General features: G+C 38.9%; 1 protein-coding gene across 1 annotated transcript in view; it reads left to right on the top strand.

Annotated features, from left to right (window-relative positions):
- The window catches only part of SLCO5A1 (solute carrier organic anion transporter family member 5A1), a 76,006-nt gene that overhangs the window by 47,192 nt on the left and 8,208 nt on the right, over positions 1-20,606 (top strand). The window contains exons 6-9 of the mRNA XM_032678237.1: positions 3,006-3,204; positions 12,937-13,096; positions 16,115-16,356; positions 19,614-19,678. Coding sequence (XP_032534128.1) covers positions 3,006-3,204; positions 12,937-13,096; positions 16,115-16,356; positions 19,614-19,678 — 666 coding nt within the window. The remainder of the gene's footprint in view (positions 1-3,005; positions 3,205-12,936; positions 13,097-16,114; positions 16,357-19,613; positions 19,679-20,606) is intronic.

A 20,606-nucleotide genomic window follows, 5' to 3' on the forward strand; every position in this document is an offset into this window, starting at 1 on the left:
AAGATCTCTAAAGCTGTTTTTATTTTCTGTGAATTTTCCTTTTTCTTTGATCTTTAACATATCCTTATCTTTTTTTTATTCCACCCAGTGACAAGTTGTTTATCTGTCCTATCCTTCAGTTCTCTCTCACCCTCCAGGCTGTTGGTTTTCTCCTTATTTACTTATGACACTGCGTGCACAACAATCTGGTGTAGTTAGGAGAGCTCCCTAAATCCTCTCACACCTGTCATTTCAGGAGACCCCTATTTTGCAGGTATGGGGCTTCCCCTGCTGCCACAGCAGTGTACAGCCATGTCCAACTTTTAACAGAGCTACAAACCACAAATTTTTAAGCTTTATGCTGCTCTGTGAGTGGATGAGATTGCATCCACTTTCCTAGGAAAAGAGGCCAAAATGTTGTGCAGAATCAGGGCCTGTGTCATGCAGATGAGGTTCCTCCTCTTCTAGCTGCATCAAAGACATTTGTCTTTATAAGCATCTTTTTAACTTCTCCATAGTGCTTACCATATAGGACAGCTGCTAATTGGTAGACTGGGTAGTTCTTTGCTCCCCCATACTTTCAGATACTGTGCATGAGAAGAAGTATGGAGTGGAGTGAGTTGTGGGGACAGGGTGTGAAGCTGCCCAGGGCATCAGTCAAGAAAAAGATAAAAGTAGCAGAAGAAAGAGGGAAGACACATTGACTTCAAGTGGGAATCACTTGTCACCTGCAGTGGCTGGAAGAAATGCAAGGAATCTTTCTGGAGTGTGGAGGGGAAAAGTCAGAGAAGCACCATATGGTGCTTTCTATTTGAGAACTTTCTGGGATGAGATTATCTTCAGGGCGTGAAATCCTTGTGTTATGTGATAAGGAAGAAACATTGATTGATGGGATGCTGATGCTCTCTGAAGCTTGAGTAGCTACACACTCACAGGAGTTTTACTGTAATGAGTCTTGATAGGATGCTACTCCACAACTTGCTTCATTCTCAGGATAAACTGGAAACATTCTTGCCAGAAAAAATATTCAACAGCCAGTACATTAAAAGAGGTAAAACTGGTGTCCACCCTCTCCAGGGTGTGAAGTTATTAATGTCTGTTGTTTTCCCTGTTATAAATCACTGATAAGAGTATTATAATGAACGAGAAGAAGAAGTATCTCAGGCTGCATGTGCAACATGAACAAGTGAGCACTGCTTACACAATCCCAACTCCTAAATGTAGTATTAAAGTCAATATTTGTTAATTTATAAATATTTTTGTAGGATAAAGGGAACAGGGATACTTAGAGATTTTGTATTAGATTGCTACTGGGTAATATAGTAAAAGACATGTCAAGTTAAATGTTTTCTGATTAGCAAAGGAGAATTTACATGTTATTTACATTATACATCTATGCTTATACATTCATTACTGGCTGAGTACATGTGCTTCCTGAATCTCTTCATCTAAAGGTTTTACTGTTAATTTTTTGTCTCTTAAGCAGCAATTCTTATTTAAGTCTCAATTTCTTTCTGTTTTTAAACAAACCTGACATTAATCATCATAAAAATGCCATGTGCCAGACTTCGTCTTGAACTTGTGCAGCTTATACGTTTAATTTCTGCTCTTATGAGAGGTGTTTTGATTCTGTGAAGGGTTATGTTTAGAATCTTCCTCATGAAATGATATTTTATTCAATAATGCCATTGATGGTGGCAATATAAATAAGGTGCCAGCTATTTTTACCTGTTATTCTTATTTTCACAATCTCAACATTTTATAAATGTAATGTCCCATTGACCTTTAGACGAATTAACAGAGAATGAGTATGCTTTGCAGTAATATTAAAGGTATTTGTAAGCGATAGTCTTACTGGGTTCTTTAAAAAGACCAACATTTCTAAGAATTTGGATTATAAAGTTTAGCTTCTCTGTAGATGCAGCTGCCAAAAGTAGTTTAAATTCCATGTTTATGTGGAATGCATCTTTATTAGCAAAGCCTTAATTTAAAGACCTTCTGAAATGTCAGTGAGAAGCAAAAGCTGAGGGAAGAAAAGTGCAAGACATTTCCTGACTTAACATGACCTCAGGACCCGACAAGTGAGGACAACCCAGGGATTTGTTTGTGTTGCTGAACTACCACCTTATAACTGCAGCAGTAGAGCAGCAGAAATTTCATAGGCACGTCTTTTGTGTCTTAAACTTACCCTAATTCTAGTATCTTAATTTCTTTAATTGTGTTTGATCACTTTACACTCCACGTGTCTTTGCTGAGATGAACTGGAGTGCTGATGTAGGAATCGTAGAATCATAGAATCATTAAGGTTGGAAAAGACCTCCAAGATCATCAAGTCCAACTGTTGGCTGAACACCACCATGTCAATAAACCAGAGCACTAAGTGCCGCATCTGGTCATGTCTTGAACCAGGGATGGAGACTCCACCACCCCCCTGGGCAGCCTGATCTAATACTTAACCCCCTTTTCAGTGAAGAAATTCTTCCTGATGTCCAAGCTGAGCCTTCGTGGTGCAGCTTGAGGCCATTTCCTCTTGTGCTGTTGCTAGTTGGCTGGGAAGGTGCTGTTCAAAGTATCCAGAAGGCAGAATTTGCAGCCAGGCTCACATGTGCACTCCAGGGTGGGCAGGCTTCTGGGGGTCCTGCCTGAGGTTAGCACTTGTGCTTCGCTGGAATTAATCATGAGAGTAGGAAGAGGAAAATTCATGCCCAAGTCTGGATTCTTCAAATTTTAGGAGTTAAACTGGACTAATATGTAGTCCTTCTCCCCATTCTAAAATAAATACAAAGCAATGTTTCTGCTTGGAAGTACAATAGTTCTCTTATAGTGCTTTGGCTGCTGCCAATATCATAAGGAGGCTTTTATAGATTCTTTGACAACACTCCAAAGGTTTGAAAAGTCTGACTCAGTTTGCTAGCAGAGAGTCAGACAATGGAGCAGTCATCTAATTAGAGCATGAAACCAATATTTATGTTTTATACCATTTCTGTAGGTCCTGTTTTAATGTTGTTTGAATTTTTTCCTGGCAGGTGTGATTATTGTCCCAAGTGCTGGTGTTGGTATTGTCCTAGGTGGCTACATTATAAAAAAACTTAAACTTGGTGCAAGAGAGTCTGCAAAGTTGGCTATGATCTGCAGTGGTGTATCTCTGCTGTGCTTTTCGACGCTCTTCATTGTTGGATGTGAAAGCATTAATTTAGGGGGAATAAATATACCTTACACAACTGGGTAAGTATCTGTGGCAACCCAGCTTTTTCCAGTAAGCCTGATCTAAAAATGCTGATAGCTGATGTACTGAAGAAGCCGCATGTTCAAATGAGAATTCAGTGAGTATTGTGATATAAACACATGCTGTTACTGTGTGGCACTTATTTTTTACATCTGCTTTATAATGAAGGTTACATAGTAACCCACCCTTTTGAGGAGTGGGGAAATGCATTAGAGTGAACTTCAGTGATTGTTGCAGAAAAATAAGAATAGGATCCTCTCTAGATTACTTAGAATTTAGTTGATGTTTCAAAATATTTTCTTATCGTGAAAATTGTGAGAATACTAAAGGGATTATAAAAATTATTTCTGAATGGGTTTATTTATTATCACCATAATGGTGTCTTAGGTCTACAGTCCCTGTTTGAGAGGATGAACCTCAGCGGATGTGCTATCAACATTATTGGTGCACTTACTAGTTGTATGAATGCCCTCCAGTTCTTGCTGGGTCATCATCAAGACAGTGACCAGATCATGTCTCCTAAAGTTACATTGAAAATGAAGAAGGCTGTAATGAGAAAAAAGATGTGGATGTAGGAAAGACTTGGGAGTGAGGAATTTAGGCTGTAACATTAGGAAATGCATGGAAGGGCATTTAAAAAAAATAAGGGGTATTTGGAGGGAAGATAGTGTGCTAAAAGTTTTGAGAGTTTCTCTCAGAGTTGATTCCTTGGAAGCCCTATAATGAGCTTTTATTTTTTCTTATTTTGTACATTAAATTTCCCCCAAAATTGCCTTCTTCATATAGGTTAAAAACAAGAACAGAGTAAGTGTTTGAGGAGTGTGAACCTATCTGAAGCAACGTTTCTCTTTGCTTTTACATCTGAGATGCATCTGCCTTTTATTTGTGACCAGGTACTGGGTATCAGATCCATTTGTGTACCTTCTTTTTAAGGCTCAGCTCTGGACTCTTAACATTCTGAAGAGAGTGTAGAAGTGTGGAGCAGGAAAAGAGATGATCAAATGGGGAAAAAATACAGTGTTACCATGATCTAGGAAGTGAAAAACAAAGAGTCAAAGTGGGAATCAAGGGAGGAAGAAAATAGACACTGTTTACACTGAGAATGTTTTGCATGGATTGTTTCTGGGTGTTACTACGTTGCTGTCAAACCTTAATCTTAGGGAAAAGAAAACCAGGAACTGAAAATCATGAGCTGATAGAAAGCTGGTTTACTCCTTTGTGTTCTTAGTATCTAGAGTTAAAGCTTGATGATGAGGGGCTGTCTCTAGAATTGAGTAGCATGGTGATATATCCTCATCTGCATAGTGGGCTGAAGGAGAGAATAGGGATGGGAAGGAAGTGGGTGGAATGCTTTGAGTGTCCACCTGCTGTTAATGTTTGTGACAGCCTGTGGGTGTAGATGAAAAACTGAAAATTATTAGGAATGAAAATATAAATTCCAGATAACAATTAGTTGATCTGTGTGGCAAGTCAGAATGTGCCTGCCTGGCTAATGAGAAAACTGTATCTTTCTGTTGGGGGAAAAAGTCCTATTTGATTCAAATCTATTTCTAAACTGAAGACACAGCATACTATTGCTATGTAACACATACCCGTCGTGCTGGAATTGTAAGAGTATCTAATATTTTTTTGTCAGAAAGTAATAACACTTGCAATAAATACATAACATGAATTGAAATAGGCATCTATTCACAGGTGGTGTGAAAATCTGCAGTAGCATTACTTCTTTACCTTCATCTAATTGTTCTTATTGAGAAAAGAGGTGAGAAATTGTAATGGTAAAATTCTCACACATGTTGATATATATAAACTCTTTGAAATGAGTATAAAAATTAATATAATTAGACTGTGATGTCATCAGAAATTGAGAATTATCAGCATGTTATAAAGCATAGTTCAGGAGTTTCAGACAGATTTTTTTTAACATGGAGGTCAAATCCAGATTTATTGTCAAAATGATAGTAAAAAGGCAGCACTACACAAATTAATCTTGAATATCTGACATGATAAACATTCTCTTAATCCTCATGGTCAATAATTTGATAGCTTCAAATCATTTACTTAGTAGGCAACTTAACTCAGACATCAAAGAATGTTACTGTTCATGTAATAAAAAAGTATGCTTTCATTTTGAGGTTTAATAAAACTCATACTTCATTCTGTGATTCCAATGTAGTGCAGTATACAGACCTCAAAGCCAGTTCAACAGACTAGATCAGATAGAAAAAGCAGTACAACTACTTAGTTTGGAATAAATGTACTGCATGATGCCCTACCGTAACATGGCAATGCCGGATCTGATGTGTGAACTACCTGCACTGGTAGCAACCCAGAGAGCTCAGCTGCATTTGGTAGTGCAGACATACCCTGCAGGATAATCTCTGGACAGATATGTTTCTTTCTATTGTTGATTTCTTATACATTTAAAAAGTATAGGGTTTTAATCTGATGAACTGAGCCATAAACCAAGACAGAGGAGAAGGATAAGCTCAGTTTCAGTTAACATAGAAGTATGTGCGTACCAGTACTCAGTAAAGTTGGCAATGACATTTCATAATTCAGTATGTTTCATAACTCAGTATTTTTCCAACTGTACCAGCTGTGAGGAAGTGGATGGGACCTGGAGGCATGCACTGATTAGAATACATTAGAAAGGATTTTCTGCTGTTTTATGTTGGGCACAAGCAGTTTTGCTTTTGTTGGTGTGTCATCAGCATTTCTGTTATCAGGAAGATCAAGGGCACCTCTGTATTATACATCTCAGCATTTTAGAATCCAGTGTTCCATGCCCCAGCCTTGTCTCTGAGGGCATGTTTGATATTTGAAGGCAGTGTAAGGAGCCTTATGTCAAACCATAATATGGCGTCCCTTCTCTTGCACCATGACCAGTATGCAGATGGGAAGTCCTGAGGCAGTGAATTGCCTCCTTGTCCAGATGGTTTTTGAATAGCTCCAAGGAGGGAAGCTCCGCAGCCTGCCTGGTCGGCACTGTCACTTTCACAGTGAAAAAGTGTTTCCTGGTGTTCATAGGGAACCTTCTGTATTTCAGTTTGTGACCATTACCTCTGGTGCTGGTACTGGGCACCACTGAAAAGAACTGTCCTCTTTGTACCCTCCTTTCAGGTATTTATGGGCATTGATGAAATCCCCCTGAGCCTTCTCTAGGCTGCACAGTCTCAGCTTTTCCTCTGAAGAGAGATGCTTCAGTCCTTTCATCATCTTAGTGGATATTCACAGGTCTCTCTCCAGTATATCCGTATCTCTCTTTTACTGGGGAGCCAGAACTGGACTCAGCACTGCAGGTGTGGCCTCATCAGAGCTGAATAAAGGGGAAATAGCAGAGATCAGCTACTTTGGTTGTTTCAGACCTGTCTCTTCCATCTTTTATGGTATAAGGCAGCTAAAACAAGCTCCATGGGGAGCTTACTCATAGTGACAGATTCCTGGGTTAGTACAGTTCCATCTCTCATATTTCTGATATGTAGTGAATCAAAACAGACCCTTTTTGATTGCTTTCTGTTGTTTTGGTGCAATTAAGGTGTAGTTACAGCATGCAATTGACTTACTGAGGCATTTCCTATAAAAAAAAATTGTATTCTTCTTCTAATACCACCAGTTTGAGTTTTTGTATCTATTTCAGTCCAATCAGCCAGTGGGTTCCCTTAACTTGAAGGCGGTGACTAATTGGATCAGAACAATAACACAAAGAAAGATTCCAGCTAACATAGTCAGAGGGTCCGTTGTTTTACAGCTACACAAAAATTGCATCATTGCTTCAATTCCAGCTGCTTGCCAACAAGGAGACTGCAGATCTATGCCATCCAGAGTGTCCTTCAATACCAAACTAAAAGTATTGCTATCAAATTAACATAATCCTTTTTATCATATAGCCCAATGTTAATATTATAGAAATTATGTGGTGATCTCCTTTCCTTTGTATTTTCTTGGTCCTGTAGGTTACTACAGTGATCTGAATAAACATGAATAAAACCACGTGCAAGCCAATTCTTTGTTTAGATGTTACCAAAATATAGTCAGACATGCTTGGTTTGCTTTATTTTTTTAACTTCTTTTCATTTAGATTGTAGCCTCATGGGAAGAGGGTCCACCTTTTTTTTGCCCCGATATATGTGCAATGACTGCCAGCACAATGAAGTTTCAGTCCAAGTCTGAGTATGTGAAATAACAGATCACAGCTCTAAAAACACCACAGCTCAAAACTAAGTCTCACCTTATATTTTCACTTTTCTTACTTCACTCCTATACCACAAGCCTTCCACAGAGTAATAATTGGAGAGAAGACTAGGATTTAGAAAAAAAACGTTAGAAACTAGAATCACTTTCATTGTTAGTCATGTCTAATAAAGGTCTTCTCTTTATTAGCTTTACTAGCATTGTGTCATGGAGACACAGAACAGTCTCCTTGAGAAGTGAATAAGTGCAATTTGTCAGATGGGATTCTGGGTTTTGTTCCAGCACACATTTAGCAAACTTGCAGTTCGATCTTATTAATGAAAGGAGTGGCATCATTGCTTGTAATTGAAAGAATAGTTCAGGAAATGCTTCTGTTTGGGGCTGGTTTCTGTCAGTGTGTTCGTGCATGATAGCTGTCCTTGGCAGCTCAGGTGCAGCAGTGTTGCAAGTTGTCAGCATCTGCGCTCACTGAAACAAGCAAAGTGGCTGTTTCTCAGACATCCTTTGTGTGTCTGCAGCAGTTGGTGCATTGAAACTAGAATGCTTTTCCCACGGATCAGCTCATGAGCAGGACTTAGTAGCTTTGGTGCAATTTCCATAAGAGCCTGATCTTTATGACTGATGCAGGTAAATCTGCGATGTGCTGTGCAGTAATTCAGGGATCAATGCTCTGTTTTCCTTTGTGGAGAGTAGGCAGCCTCCCAGTGTCAGAAGGCAGGATTAGTAGAGTACTTTGGTTCAGCTTACTTCTGGAAAAATACATACCTTCAAGAAAAAACCCGATCCCTTCCTGAAAGAAGTGATCAAGAAATGTGTTATAATATGTACTATATGGTAGATCCTATATGATGAAAATGGAGTTACGTAGATATATGTTAGTAGAGAGTTTCCCATCATTGAAAGAGGAGTGAACAGTGAGTGAATAGAGAAGGTAAAAAGATGAAATCATGAACCTCTTACAACTGTCTGATAATGAACTTTTGGAAATGCAGTTAATATATGATTTTGTGTATTACATGTTCTTGAAAGCATGCAAAAAACCAAACCTCTTTGTGTTAAAGACATTTGCTCTAAACAACAAAAAGAAATCCCCCCCATAAACCTTACAGTGATATGCTGAAGTATAAAAGGTGGTGAAAGCTGGAGAGACACAGCATGTAGTAGCTTGTTATTAATTTGAGCATATTTGCTTTGCGTATCTGTAAACTTAAGTCTTCTTCTGGGCCAAACAAAAAAATGCCCCTGAGATTAAATTATCACAGTGGTCTCACTTCAGTTCCCAGTTTCATGCTTCTCATTTCTCGCATGCCTGATTTCATTCATCTCTTTTTTTTAAAACTGATTTCCTAACCTCTGTGTCATGTTAATTCTCAGCAATGCAGCTGAATCGAGTTAGCTACATAAGCAGACCAAGACGGGGAATGGCTCTCCTGACTGTGGAACAACCCAACTCATCTGCTGCTGGAAGGGTTTTAGGTGATGGAGGGATGAGAGGTCAGAAGAATGTGCCCCACAGGTTGGGATAGGTTGGAGAGGGAAATCCGAGCTGTGCCTTTCCCGGCAGTCTGGCCTGTCCCTGGACCTGTCCCTGTGCAGTGTGCAAAAGCCCTGTTGTCAGCAGGGATGTGGGCGCTAGGGTCTCGCAGGCAGGTCATGGAGTCCTTTCTTACCTCAAATATTCAGGCATCTGGGACATCCAGCTCAGAAAGCAGACTAGGATCTTGTAAAACTCCAAAAATGCTACCTTTCCTGTTGGTGTGAAAAACTTCTGTCACTGTGCTGCTGAAATCCATATGTTCCTGAGGAATGTTTTGATGCTTTGGTGTTTTCCATCGGAGAAAAATTTCTGTTGAGAGATTACTGGAAAAGTCTTGTCTGTTGCTACATGACGTGTTGCTCCGTATTGCTTACTGAAATCCAGTGTGATATAATAAGACAAGTTTCAGCTGATAGCTGAGAAGGCAACATAACCAGTATTAGTCTTGGATATTTAATTTCCTGCTCAAGCTGCAATTTGTTGCTAAAAGTGTGCCTTATTTGTTTGTGTCACAAGAAAGACTCTAGTTGGTTAACATCCAACTAGACCATAAAGTGTAATGTAGCTCCAGGAGCTAAATTTGTGAACCTGGTTTGTGTGCTCAGTAGACAATCAATAAATATTTAAAAGCTACATAGTAATATTTAATTGACTGCAAAAGTGCACAGCTGGAAAGACAAGCATATTCAGCAAAAGCAAATAGTGGTATATAAATACAAGAAAACCAGTCAAGTGGAATGCTCTAAGGAGCAGTTGTACTACTTGGTGTCACTGGTGACAGGAGGTGAGATGACAGACAACATGATGACAATTGCTGTGCGAAGAGTGGCTCCCGAGCTGAGCCTGGTCTAGTCAGGTGTAGAAGATGGGACAGGAGAACATCCCCTGTGGTCCATGGGGTAGCTGGAATGCAGTAAGTCTGATGTTAGCTGTTTATCTTCACAGTTGTCTTGCTCATGCATCACAGATGCTAAGACAAGATAACAGCAGCCCTTGTGAGGCTCTGCAGCCATGACAAGCTGTGAGCATGTGTACAGGATCTTGAGGATCCAGATTCCTGTTCAGCTCCTGCCTGGGTGAGGAGGTGCTGAAATTCCCTTGATATCTACTGATCTGCTTAGAGTAGAGGTACTTGAGGTAGTTTTAAACAGCAGTGGCCATTGAGCAGTACTGAGAGCAGTTAATTCAATATTACAGTGTGGTGCCTGGTGTGGAGTGGTTGTGCATACCAGTGTAATTTTCCAAGGCAATATTTTAGCTTATGGTGCATGTGCAAATACTCATGCCCCAACAGAACTCAGTACTTAGCTCTATCTGGTTTTGCAGATTCTGCAGGGATCATACTGGCTTTTATTCTCAGAAACTCAGATCTTCTGGACTGGACTTCACATGCACCGCAGGCAGAAATACAATGGAGCCTGCAGCTCTGCTTACCACTCAGGTGTGAGAAGGCAAAGGGCAGAGTCTTCTTCTGGAGTTGAGAATTTTCATACATACATTCTAATTTCTGGAAAAGACCTTTAAATTTCACTCCTGCAACTTCTCCTCTTTATTGCATTCAGTCTTGCATGGATCGCTTCAGTATTCTTTAGAACTGGGTTTTTATATCTAATCAGTGAACTGCTGGATAAATGATGCAGTGGACACTTAATTTGTGAAAAGACTGTCAACTAGTTTAAAAGTATTGGGCAGGAAGATGAAGGAGGGACAGCCTTGTGACACAGAGCTGGGCAAATCCAGCCTTGTGGGAGTGGATCCAGAAGCTGTACCCCTCTGTGGATTGAGACCAGGGATTGTAGCCATGAGCTGCAGCATCTTGCAGTCTCTGAAACACTGGTGAAAGGTAACACATGAAGTATTTAATCTTTCAAACTAACGTAATAACACACTGAAGGGTTCTGATACCACTGTAATAAAACCCACAAGATAAAAAAATTATCCGAAACTGCCTTCTCAAAGCACCACCTTTCTTCCCTGTTCAACTACTATGGACTTTAGCTATGGAAAGTCACGAATCCATGCAGATGACAGACTGCATGGCCCTGTCTTCTGAGCTAAACTAGGTCTCTGACATTATGATTACTGTGGAGAATGTAGAGGAGTGCATGGACTGAAGAAGGCTTTGGGACATGTTTGAAATAATGTGAATTCTTTCCCACATTAACCATGTTTTTAACTCTTGAATCTCAGACGTGAGTATCATGCCTATTCTCAAGGACTACTGAAGTGAAGTAAGCTACTGTTTTTATTTTGGCCAGAGCTCTCTGAGACTAAGCATAGACTCTTGTGAAGTTTTAGGGAGCCATATTGGTGCAGGTATTTCAACTACTGTGACTCAAAGATGGGAAGGAAACATTTGAAATATATCTGAATTCATAAAGCATGTATGTGTGTTTCCCACTGATACCTGCTTTATTAGCATTGGCCACTGTGTTTAGCAGTTATTGTGGAGGAGATAAGAACTGCCTGACAGTGTGTTTTTGCTAGGAAGTCAGGAAATTGGTTGCTACAAAAATTGCTCACCTTCTGTGTGGTACCCTCTCTCCAGCTGTTTAGCACTTAAAATCCTAGAGTGCAGCTATGACAGAAAGTAACCTAATAAAGTGGCGGGGGTCCTAAGTAATAGGATAAACTTCAACTGAAAATTCTGATAACAGCTGCTTTTCAGTTTTCAGTGGCTTGGAATCACTTTGTGCAGTGAAGAGGGAGTGTGGGTGCCAAATTCAGGAACCATGATTTCTTTACACAGAAGGGGATTTAGGAAATAAGAGCTATGGCCCTTAGCTTCAGCCAACCCCATCACCTGGCAATAGATTGGTATGAATAAGATAATTCAGGTAACTTTTCCATTGCCTTAATGCATTCGTGTTGCTGACAGCATTTTAAACCAAGGTGAAATTACAAATGAGATGCAGAAAATTGAACCAACAATAAACCACTTGCTTTACCACTTATTAAAATTAATTTAGCAATCTGAAACAAGTCAGAGAATGTGAAAAGTGTAGTAAAAATAGATTAAAATATAATATGGGCCATTTAAAAAAATCTCACTTGTAATTTGGCTGCATAATGACAGCAGCAAATAACTTGGGTTTCAGGGTGTGTCTGTATGTATATTGAAGTGGAACAGTTATTTTCTTTTTGGTACCTGAACTAGCATGTTCAGAAATAGCAAGGATAAAAGACAGTACTTTATTCCTATATCTTCAGGTACCTTCTGGCACAATGCCTTCAGGTAATACTAGATGTGATTATATTAATTAGTATTAGATGTGGCTTACTGAATTGCAACTACAGGATTTCACTAGAGCAGTAATAGTGAAGAACCTGCTCTTTGGTGTGTACATCTCCTTCAGCTTTGAAATTCTTTTTAGTTCCTTCATTCTATATCACCAAACCCTTCAGGGGAGCACCTAGAAAATTGAGCTTTGGCCAGATTTCGGGGAATGGTCTAGGGCAAATGGAGCATTGGTTCTTTTACACACATTTAGTAAAAGCAGAACAGTCTCTCAGATCTTGAGAGCTTCATGTAGATTTCACATGTACATATGAATAATATAAGCAGTAATTTTTCTGAACAGTTGTTGGTACGTGGGAAGAGATGCCTGTTAGTTCACATTAGTTCACAGAATGCTTACACCTTGTCACTGAGCCTTTCACTAGTAATCAACAGCTTAGGATAGGCATATAAAATAGCGGTGTCTTAACTCTTAAAGGAAAAAAAAACAGGGGAAAAATACAGCTATTACCTAGACAAATATGATACAAATTTGAAACTTTATTATTATGTCTTTCATTGTGTTTTTAGTTGATGGCAGGAATGACTTTAGTATTCTTCTGTATTATTTAAGTTATGTACATAACCTAGAGTTAATGCAGTTTTTTTCTGATAATCAGCTCTAAGTTCCAGAGTTAATGAGTAGGATGTTTGCTCCCTCTCTACAGGAGGATTTGGATGTCTGTGCTTGCTTTACTAGCATGTTCTTTTTCCTTTCTTCAGTCCCACTCTTGCCATGGCCCACAGGAATCTGACTGGAAGCTGTAATGTTAACTGTGGATGTAAGATTCATGAATACGAGCCTGTCTGTGGATCAGATGGAATAACGTATTTTAATCCTTGTCTAGCTGGCTGCATCAGTGGTGGAAACCACAGCACAGGGGTAAGTGCTTCACACCCGTGAGTAGCACCACGGGACTGGTGCAGATCAAAGACTGCTCAGTTTCTGGCTCAAGTATCTCTCCTCTAAGCTTCAGATACATTGCTCTACAGCTGACTTGTCCATCTCTGAATCTTTCCATGTTCTGAAAGGCTGATAATGCTACTATTGCATGGTCCCACCCCTGTTCCATTCAGTTATGTACAAATTTGAGGCACAAGTTCATTTGTACCAAGTGAACCCTCCAACTGAGAGAGTGCCACAGGGTGGAGAGGGCTGGTGTTTCCAGTATAGACCCCAAAATCCCTGAGGGCAGTGGCCTGCATTTCTGCTGTTCCTGCAGGGCTTGGAGAGGGGACCTTGAGTTAGTGTCATCTAATTCAGCTTTCTCTGAATGTGGGTGGCCATGTCATACTGTCTTTCTTCAAACTCAGTGTTACCTTTTAGAGCAGTTTGGGGATTTTTTTTGACTCCCTCTCTGAATTGAAGGAAGAACTTAACTCTTCGGGTTGTTGGAATTGTTTTAAACTTCTATTTAAATTTAGTTAGGGCCTGTTTAATGTCATTGGTGTTTGTGTCAGCCTCATCATTTTGCACAAGCAGCTCTTGAACCTGCACCAGTGTATTGATAGGTCTTTTGTTTGTCCAGCTGAGTGAAGACTGCCCATGTATTCTGCTCTTGTAAAGCAGTTTGACCATTCCCATGTCCTTTTTCTAAACCTCATCCAGGCTAAAGGAAGGGGCTGTCATCAAACTCAAATAACCAGAACTTAAAAGATGTTAGTAATCCATTTTCTTTCTTTGAAAAGCATTTTCTGTTACAGCCCAGTATTTCAATTATGCTGGACTGGAGAGAAGGACATCCTGATGGTAAAATCAAGCCATGAAAATTTGGCAGTTTTGAGGACTGGGCACAAGAAAACAGTTGAAAAGTAGAATCTGACTTAAATATCAACAGAGCATTATGGTCACGCTAGTTTCATTAAAAAAAGGAACTCTTAAATTCTGTTTCAGAACTTTCCTTTAAAAAAGGATAATTAAGAAAGACAAGAAGTAATATAAACATTGATTTTCTCAGGGCTTGATCATGCTTTCCAGAAAGCTTACTTTATAAAGTATCAGTCTCCTGATTTGCAGTCCTGAGCTAGCCTGTGAAGCAGGAGGATGTTAGGTCCACCACTGAGCTTTGTCAGATCTGAAAAAGCAGGCTCATATATAGATGTCACTGAGAACAGATTAGTTTCCTTTAAAGTTTTTTTTTTTCTTTTTAGATTATCTTGCTGGTTTTTAGTAGAAAATTGCTTTGGCCCAATATGGAAAAGCCTGTGATGTGAGCCTGTGGTTAACTTTCAATGTCTGTATAAACCTAATTTGTGCTTTCCTGGATTAAGATATAGGTTTGATCTTTGCTGCATTTCACTTCATATCAAACTGGTGCCAAGTAATTTAGTAGGGAAATAATTTAGGAGTATGTGCTCTTCAGTACAGATTTTGAAACATACTATCTCCTCCTATGATTTAAGAAAAGATGCTTCATGGCCTGAAGTTTTAACTCAGCAGCTAATGGTGAATTCTTCGTGTTCTGGATAATGAACATGAACAGTAACCAGAAGTACCATTTGTAGATGCACTGAGTGCCTAAATTTGTATTTGAGTGCATGAAAATTTACATTTAGAATATATTTAGTTGTATTTAATGGAAAACATTCTGAAAAAAAGGATTCCAGTTGTCTCAAATTAGTCACCCATGTTTGTGAAACTTTTGATCTGTTTCAGTTACTTTGCTACAAAATAGAGATAACAACATCAATACCTCATCTCATAACTGTTTTGAAGATAAATGATACTTTCTGAAAAAGCTAAGCTATAATAGTGAGTGGGATAGAAAAATGCATGTGAAATATGAATCATTCTGTCTTTGTAGTGGAATTTGTTTAGTGTGAGGAAAAAAATACCTAGAGTCACATTTTGAAAATGAGAGGTAAAATCCTGGATAAATAGATATATTAAGATGTTCAGCTAAATCCCATGGGAAGAAATGTGAGGCTATATCATAGCATGGATGCATACAAAGGTATACATTAAAATTGACAAACAACTGTGATTTGAATATGTCCTGATATCCAAGTGCTTAAATTTGCAAACTTAAGAGGGTTTTGTAGCCTCTGTGCATGTGGTCTACTATTTGATGAATGTAAAAATTGACACAAAAAGCTCCTTCCTGTAACATCTTATAGGTCCTGAACTATTTCTTCTCTAGCACTGGAATATTCTGATCTGCTGCACACCCCTTTGCATGAGATTAGATGAAAACAGAAGTAGAATAAATGTGAAAGAAGACTATTTCTGATCTAGCTCTTCCTCACCTTGATCAAATCACAGTCCCCTTTGCCTGTGAAATGCTACTTCTTTATTCAGTCACTTAATTTCATTCTCTTTGTCCATTTAGGAATCCATCATGTCCTTCAGTCTCACTGTTTGAGTCTCTGCTTTCCCCTTATTCTGTGTTTTTGCTGCTGTCCAGATCCACACCTACGTCCAGATGGAAGGTCCTGGACTTCAAGCATGAAGTGCAGCTTGTTGCTCTTTGGCCAGATCTGGGTAGCTTTCCATTAAGATGGCAGAAGATATTGCCTGAATATGAAAGTCAGCAGCCTGCCAAATTTCGGAATACAGCATTGTCAGTGCTGCCTAAGGAGTGTTTCCTCACAGTTTTTGTAGTACAGCAGAAACAATATTTTTCTCTAGCCTCCCTGTCAGAACTGATTAAATTGTCTTGGCAGAATTTTCCAAAAATATTCCAGATTTTTTTTTTAAAACTCAGACTAAATAAAGCAATGGAAAGCAATCTCATCATGGAGAGTCCCGATCAGCTTTAAAATTAGTTGGAGAGGTAACTTCGCTTGTACTTGGTGTAATAGTGCTCAAGGCAGAAGATTGAGAAATACTACGGGACTGTCATACCATGTCTTTCTTACGTAGATTTTTTCATATGAAAATGTTCTTTTCTGCTCTCCCTAGGTAAGAAATTACACAGAATGTGCCTGTGTCCAGAGTCGCCAGGTGATCACTCCACCAACAGTGGGCCAACGCAGTCAGCTCCGGCTGGTGATTGTCAAAACCTACCTGAATGAGAATGGCTACGCTGTTTCTGGGAAATGTGATCGAACCTGCAACACACTTATCCCATTCCTGATATTTCTCTTCATTGTTACCCTCATAACAGCATGTGCCCAGCCATCAGCAATTATAGTGACACTCAGGTGAGAACTCAGTGATGGTTTTGAAGTATTTTTGCTATGCCCGCTGTCACCAGTGCCTGTCAAGCTCGTGTATCCTTAAAAAGTAGATAGAATAAGGCTGACAGGGATAGGGTGAAACTTGCTTGTATTTAGAATATATAACATGATAACCCATTTTAGGAAACAAGAAGCCACCAGTGAATTCCAGGTGTTATAAATTAAAAACAAGTAACACATCATGTAAGAAAATTATTACTCCTGAATTTTTCTTAGAGCAATGGTCTGGATTCTCAAATGCAAATGAAAAAGGTTACTATTTAAAATTATCTTTTTCTCTCTCCTAAAATTGTTCATTCCTACCACATGCCTGGTTTTGAGTCTTCCCTTTTTTTCCTTCACCAGAATTTTGAACTTCTGCTGTAGTAGTGGTGTCATCACTGTGGTCATTTAAGGATAGAGAACAATACAGTCTTTGTAGGAAAAGGCAGTGGCATTTATTTTTCAATTTGAAAAAAAGCATTTGGATTTTTGGATTGGCTTTTCCCATCTCTGCCATCTAGTTTAATAAACATAATCATTCCCTATAACATCTTAGTCCATTTAAAATACAGCACCTGTAAGTGAAGTTCTCCTGATTTTTAAAGACAAGCGAGCTGAGAAAACGTAGTGTGCTATACTGCTAAAGTAAATTTGTATTTGTATAATATATGTTACTGCTGTTTAAAGAGAAGGAGAAAGAATTAGAGGAAAATTACTTACTAGAATTTACAAAGCACACCCATAAGCATTGGTTCTGCTGGTAACAGAAGGACAAAGGGAATGGTTTGAAGATGTCTGTTTGGTTTGAGATCTGAAGCTGAAGATCTCAGAGTTCAGGAAGTAAGTTCCTTTCAGATGGAGATGAGCTGGAAGATTAGAATAGAATAGAATAGAATAGAATAGAATAGAATAGAATAGAATAGAATAGAATAGAATAGAATAGAATAGAATAGAATAGAATAGTTGGAAGGGACCTACAATGATCATAGAATCATAGAATGGCCTGGGTTGGAAGGGACCTTAAAGATCATCAGTTCCAACTGCCCTGTTGTGGACAGGGACACCTTTCACTAGACCAGGTTGCTCAGAGCCCAGTACAATCTAGCCTTGAACACTTCCAGGGATGGGGCAGCCACAGCTTCTCTGGGCAACCTGTTCCATCACCCTCACAGTCTAATCTAATCTAAACCTACTCTCTTTCAGTTTGAAGCCATTTCCCCTTGTCCTGTCACTACATGCTCTTGTAAATAGTCTCTCTAATCATCCAACTGCTGACACTCCAGGATGAGCAGAAATGAAAACCTGTTAATAAGGGCATTGGCCAAATACTGACAGGCATTGGGCATCAACCACCTCTCTAGGAAGCCTCTTCCAGTGTTTCAGATGCTCTTCAGAAGCACATCCAAAATGATCCAGATGCAAATGGGCATGCTGTCCCTGGGACCAGGTTAGAGCTGATCTGAAGCAAATCCCTACAAAACCTGAAATGCTTGTGGTGTACATGTCAGGTCCTCATCACTAGCTGTTTAGCTGCATTAATTGCTAACATAGAGACACCTTTTGTCCTGTTTTTGTGTAAAATTTGTCTTCAAATTGAGCTTTTCTTTAAACCAGTCTTGGGCCTTTTCTTACTGTGAGAATGGTCTTCCCAAGCCAGTGGGATTTTCTCCTGGTAGTGTTGTCTTTTAAGAGCTTCACTTTGATATTCTGAGACTGCTGATGTTCTGCTACTGCTCACAAATAGTCCTCTATAAAATACTAATAATGGCAAATCTTTGTAATAGGTTGTGGAACCTTAGAAAATGTGAGGCAGGTCAGGACTTTGCTTTGCTATCCTTAGGCTCAGTTGTGAGCACAGCTGAGAAACCCTCTGGCAGACATCTTTGTCTCATCCCCCGCAAGGACAAGCACTCTTTTGCTGTCATTTTCTCAGCTCAAGGGGCTAAGGTTTATGCAGAAGCCTGCTGCTGACACATGGAGGGCACGTGCCATGTCACATTGTGGAATTTATTTTTCAGTTTCTTTTCAAAAAGTCTACAAAATGGGTTCAAAAATCACTCTTAGGACAGTGAAGCCAGGCACTTGGGGGTGGGCATGTCAGACTTCCAGTTGCTCATGCAGCCTTACCTCAACTACTGTGTGCACAGCACCATTATAATTCAGAGACTTCTGACTTTATTCCTTCTGTCTCTGGGTTTTCCACCTATAAAGTAGTCCTTATAAAAAAATGTTGTTGTTGCATTGCAGTCACACAAAGGCAAACTGCAATCAGTGAGCATTAATATTGCAGTGAGCCTCAAAATAGTGAGGTGCATAAGGGAGATCTCCAGCAGGATTTTGTAGTGTTCAGTAAAAAAATGGTGGCCCACACACATGAACAGTCCCAAACCACATATTGTGCTTAGTACATCAGTCCAAGGTTTGTGGCCCAAGTTGTATCCCCAGTTTCTCAATTGCTTGACTTCAAACCTTGATTTTACAGCTGCACCTCTTTGACTGCAGACTTTTTGTGTTTTTTTGTCTTATGTTTTCAATGTCATTAGAAGCTGTCTATCTTAATTTCAGACCTTTAGGTTAAGAATTGAAAATATTTTTTAAATCAGCAGATAATTTGTGGTTTATTGAAATTGTAGTTGCACTGTGGAATTTTGTTACTTTGTATTTTGTCTTTTGTAAGCTAGACATTTTTCCTTTGAAACCAATTGAAAGAATCTTATATTACTTCTATCAAAAAGGAGCAGCGTTTAAGGAGACTGTTTGGATGTTTCTGATACTTTTCCTAAAGTAGCTCCAAAATGCTTAAGCTACACAGAGATCTGTTAAATTCAGAAGCTGAGTCCATCTTTCAGAAATTTAGTTATCCATTAACTGTAATTTACATCAAAAAGATTAAGAAAAATAAATTAAGACATATGAAATAATAGAAAGCTATCATATGAAGCCATAAACATTTTGGGTGGATTCTCTAAATTTCCTTAATGGGTTTGGATCAAATTCTTCAGGCCTTATGCAAAGAAAGGTTAAAAGGCATGATTGAGATTTTGATTAAGCAGGTTCAGGAGGGGTTGGCAGTATTTTTTCCCAGCAAGAAGAGTTAACAATAGTAGAAGCTAAATAGAAGAAATTTAGACAAAAATTTTCCATAGCTTAGAAAAAAACCATGAGGTAGAGCCAGATCATACCATGATGACTATCTGTTGTGGCTTTTTCTATAATGGAGTTTTCTTTTTGCCTACTAGGTCTGTGGAAGATGGAGAGCGGCCCTTTGCACTAGGAATGCAGTTTGTTTTATTACGAACTCTTGGTAAGTCTTACAGTAGCTCAGCATTTCCATAAAAGCTCACCACGTTCAGCTTAAATGTACTATAAAAATACTAAACTTCCATAAATCTGGAACTAATTGCCTGATTACTGTATTAGGAACCTAAAATTGATAGTTTCTGAAGACATTGTATCTGAAAATGCAGTTATTTCTCTTTTTTTTTGTTACTGACTTTCTAGAACAACATTTTTGTCCCAAAAAGATACATTTTTCCAGTTTCAAACTGTACGTAAAAATTAATAGTTACTAGAATTTTTTCTTGTTTAGAAACTGATTTTTGTTGCTTTCAGCAATAACAGTAGGTTTTGTCATTTTTAAAATAAGGAGCATTCGTTACTTAATGTCTTAATTTCAAGTACTTCAAAGCAAAAAGGGATGCATGTTAAAAGTCTTTATTCAACAAAACAGCTTCTTTCAAGCTCTTGAACTTCTAAAATCCTGCCTATTAAGAACACTCCAGGTGTTCAGCTACTACAAAATATATGACTAGAGCAAGCAAGGACTATTCTAAGAGAACAGAAGAAGAAGCCCATATAGCTGCAACTGAAGTTTTGTTTGAGGAAGGAATTTCAATCTTGTCTTAAAGGTGTTGTATTTCTGGAGAAAGCAGGAACATTCAGTGGACTGACTGCATTTTTAGCTGCCTTAGAAGTTAAGGTCTGTTTCTGAGGAAGATCTATTCAAAAGAAAATTGAAAATCTTAATGCTCTCACCACTTCCATCCATCTTCAGTAAGAAAATAATTTTGTGGTCTTTGGTGCTTTTTCTCCTTAATCTAAAAGCAGCACCTTTCCCAGCTCACAGGCAGTGAAAGTTCAGCAAGTAATGCTACAGAGGTAATATATTTTACCCTCTCCCATGTTTTACTTCCTGAGAGCAAAACTGAATTTTCTTTGAGGCGCACTTGGTT

Source organism: Chiroxiphia lanceolata, chromosome 1, assembly GCF_009829145.1.
Source record: "Chiroxiphia lanceolata isolate bChiLan1 chromosome 1, bChiLan1.pri, whole genome shotgun sequence".
Lineage (NCBI taxonomy): Eukaryota > Metazoa > Chordata > Aves > Passeriformes > Pipridae > Chiroxiphia > Chiroxiphia lanceolata.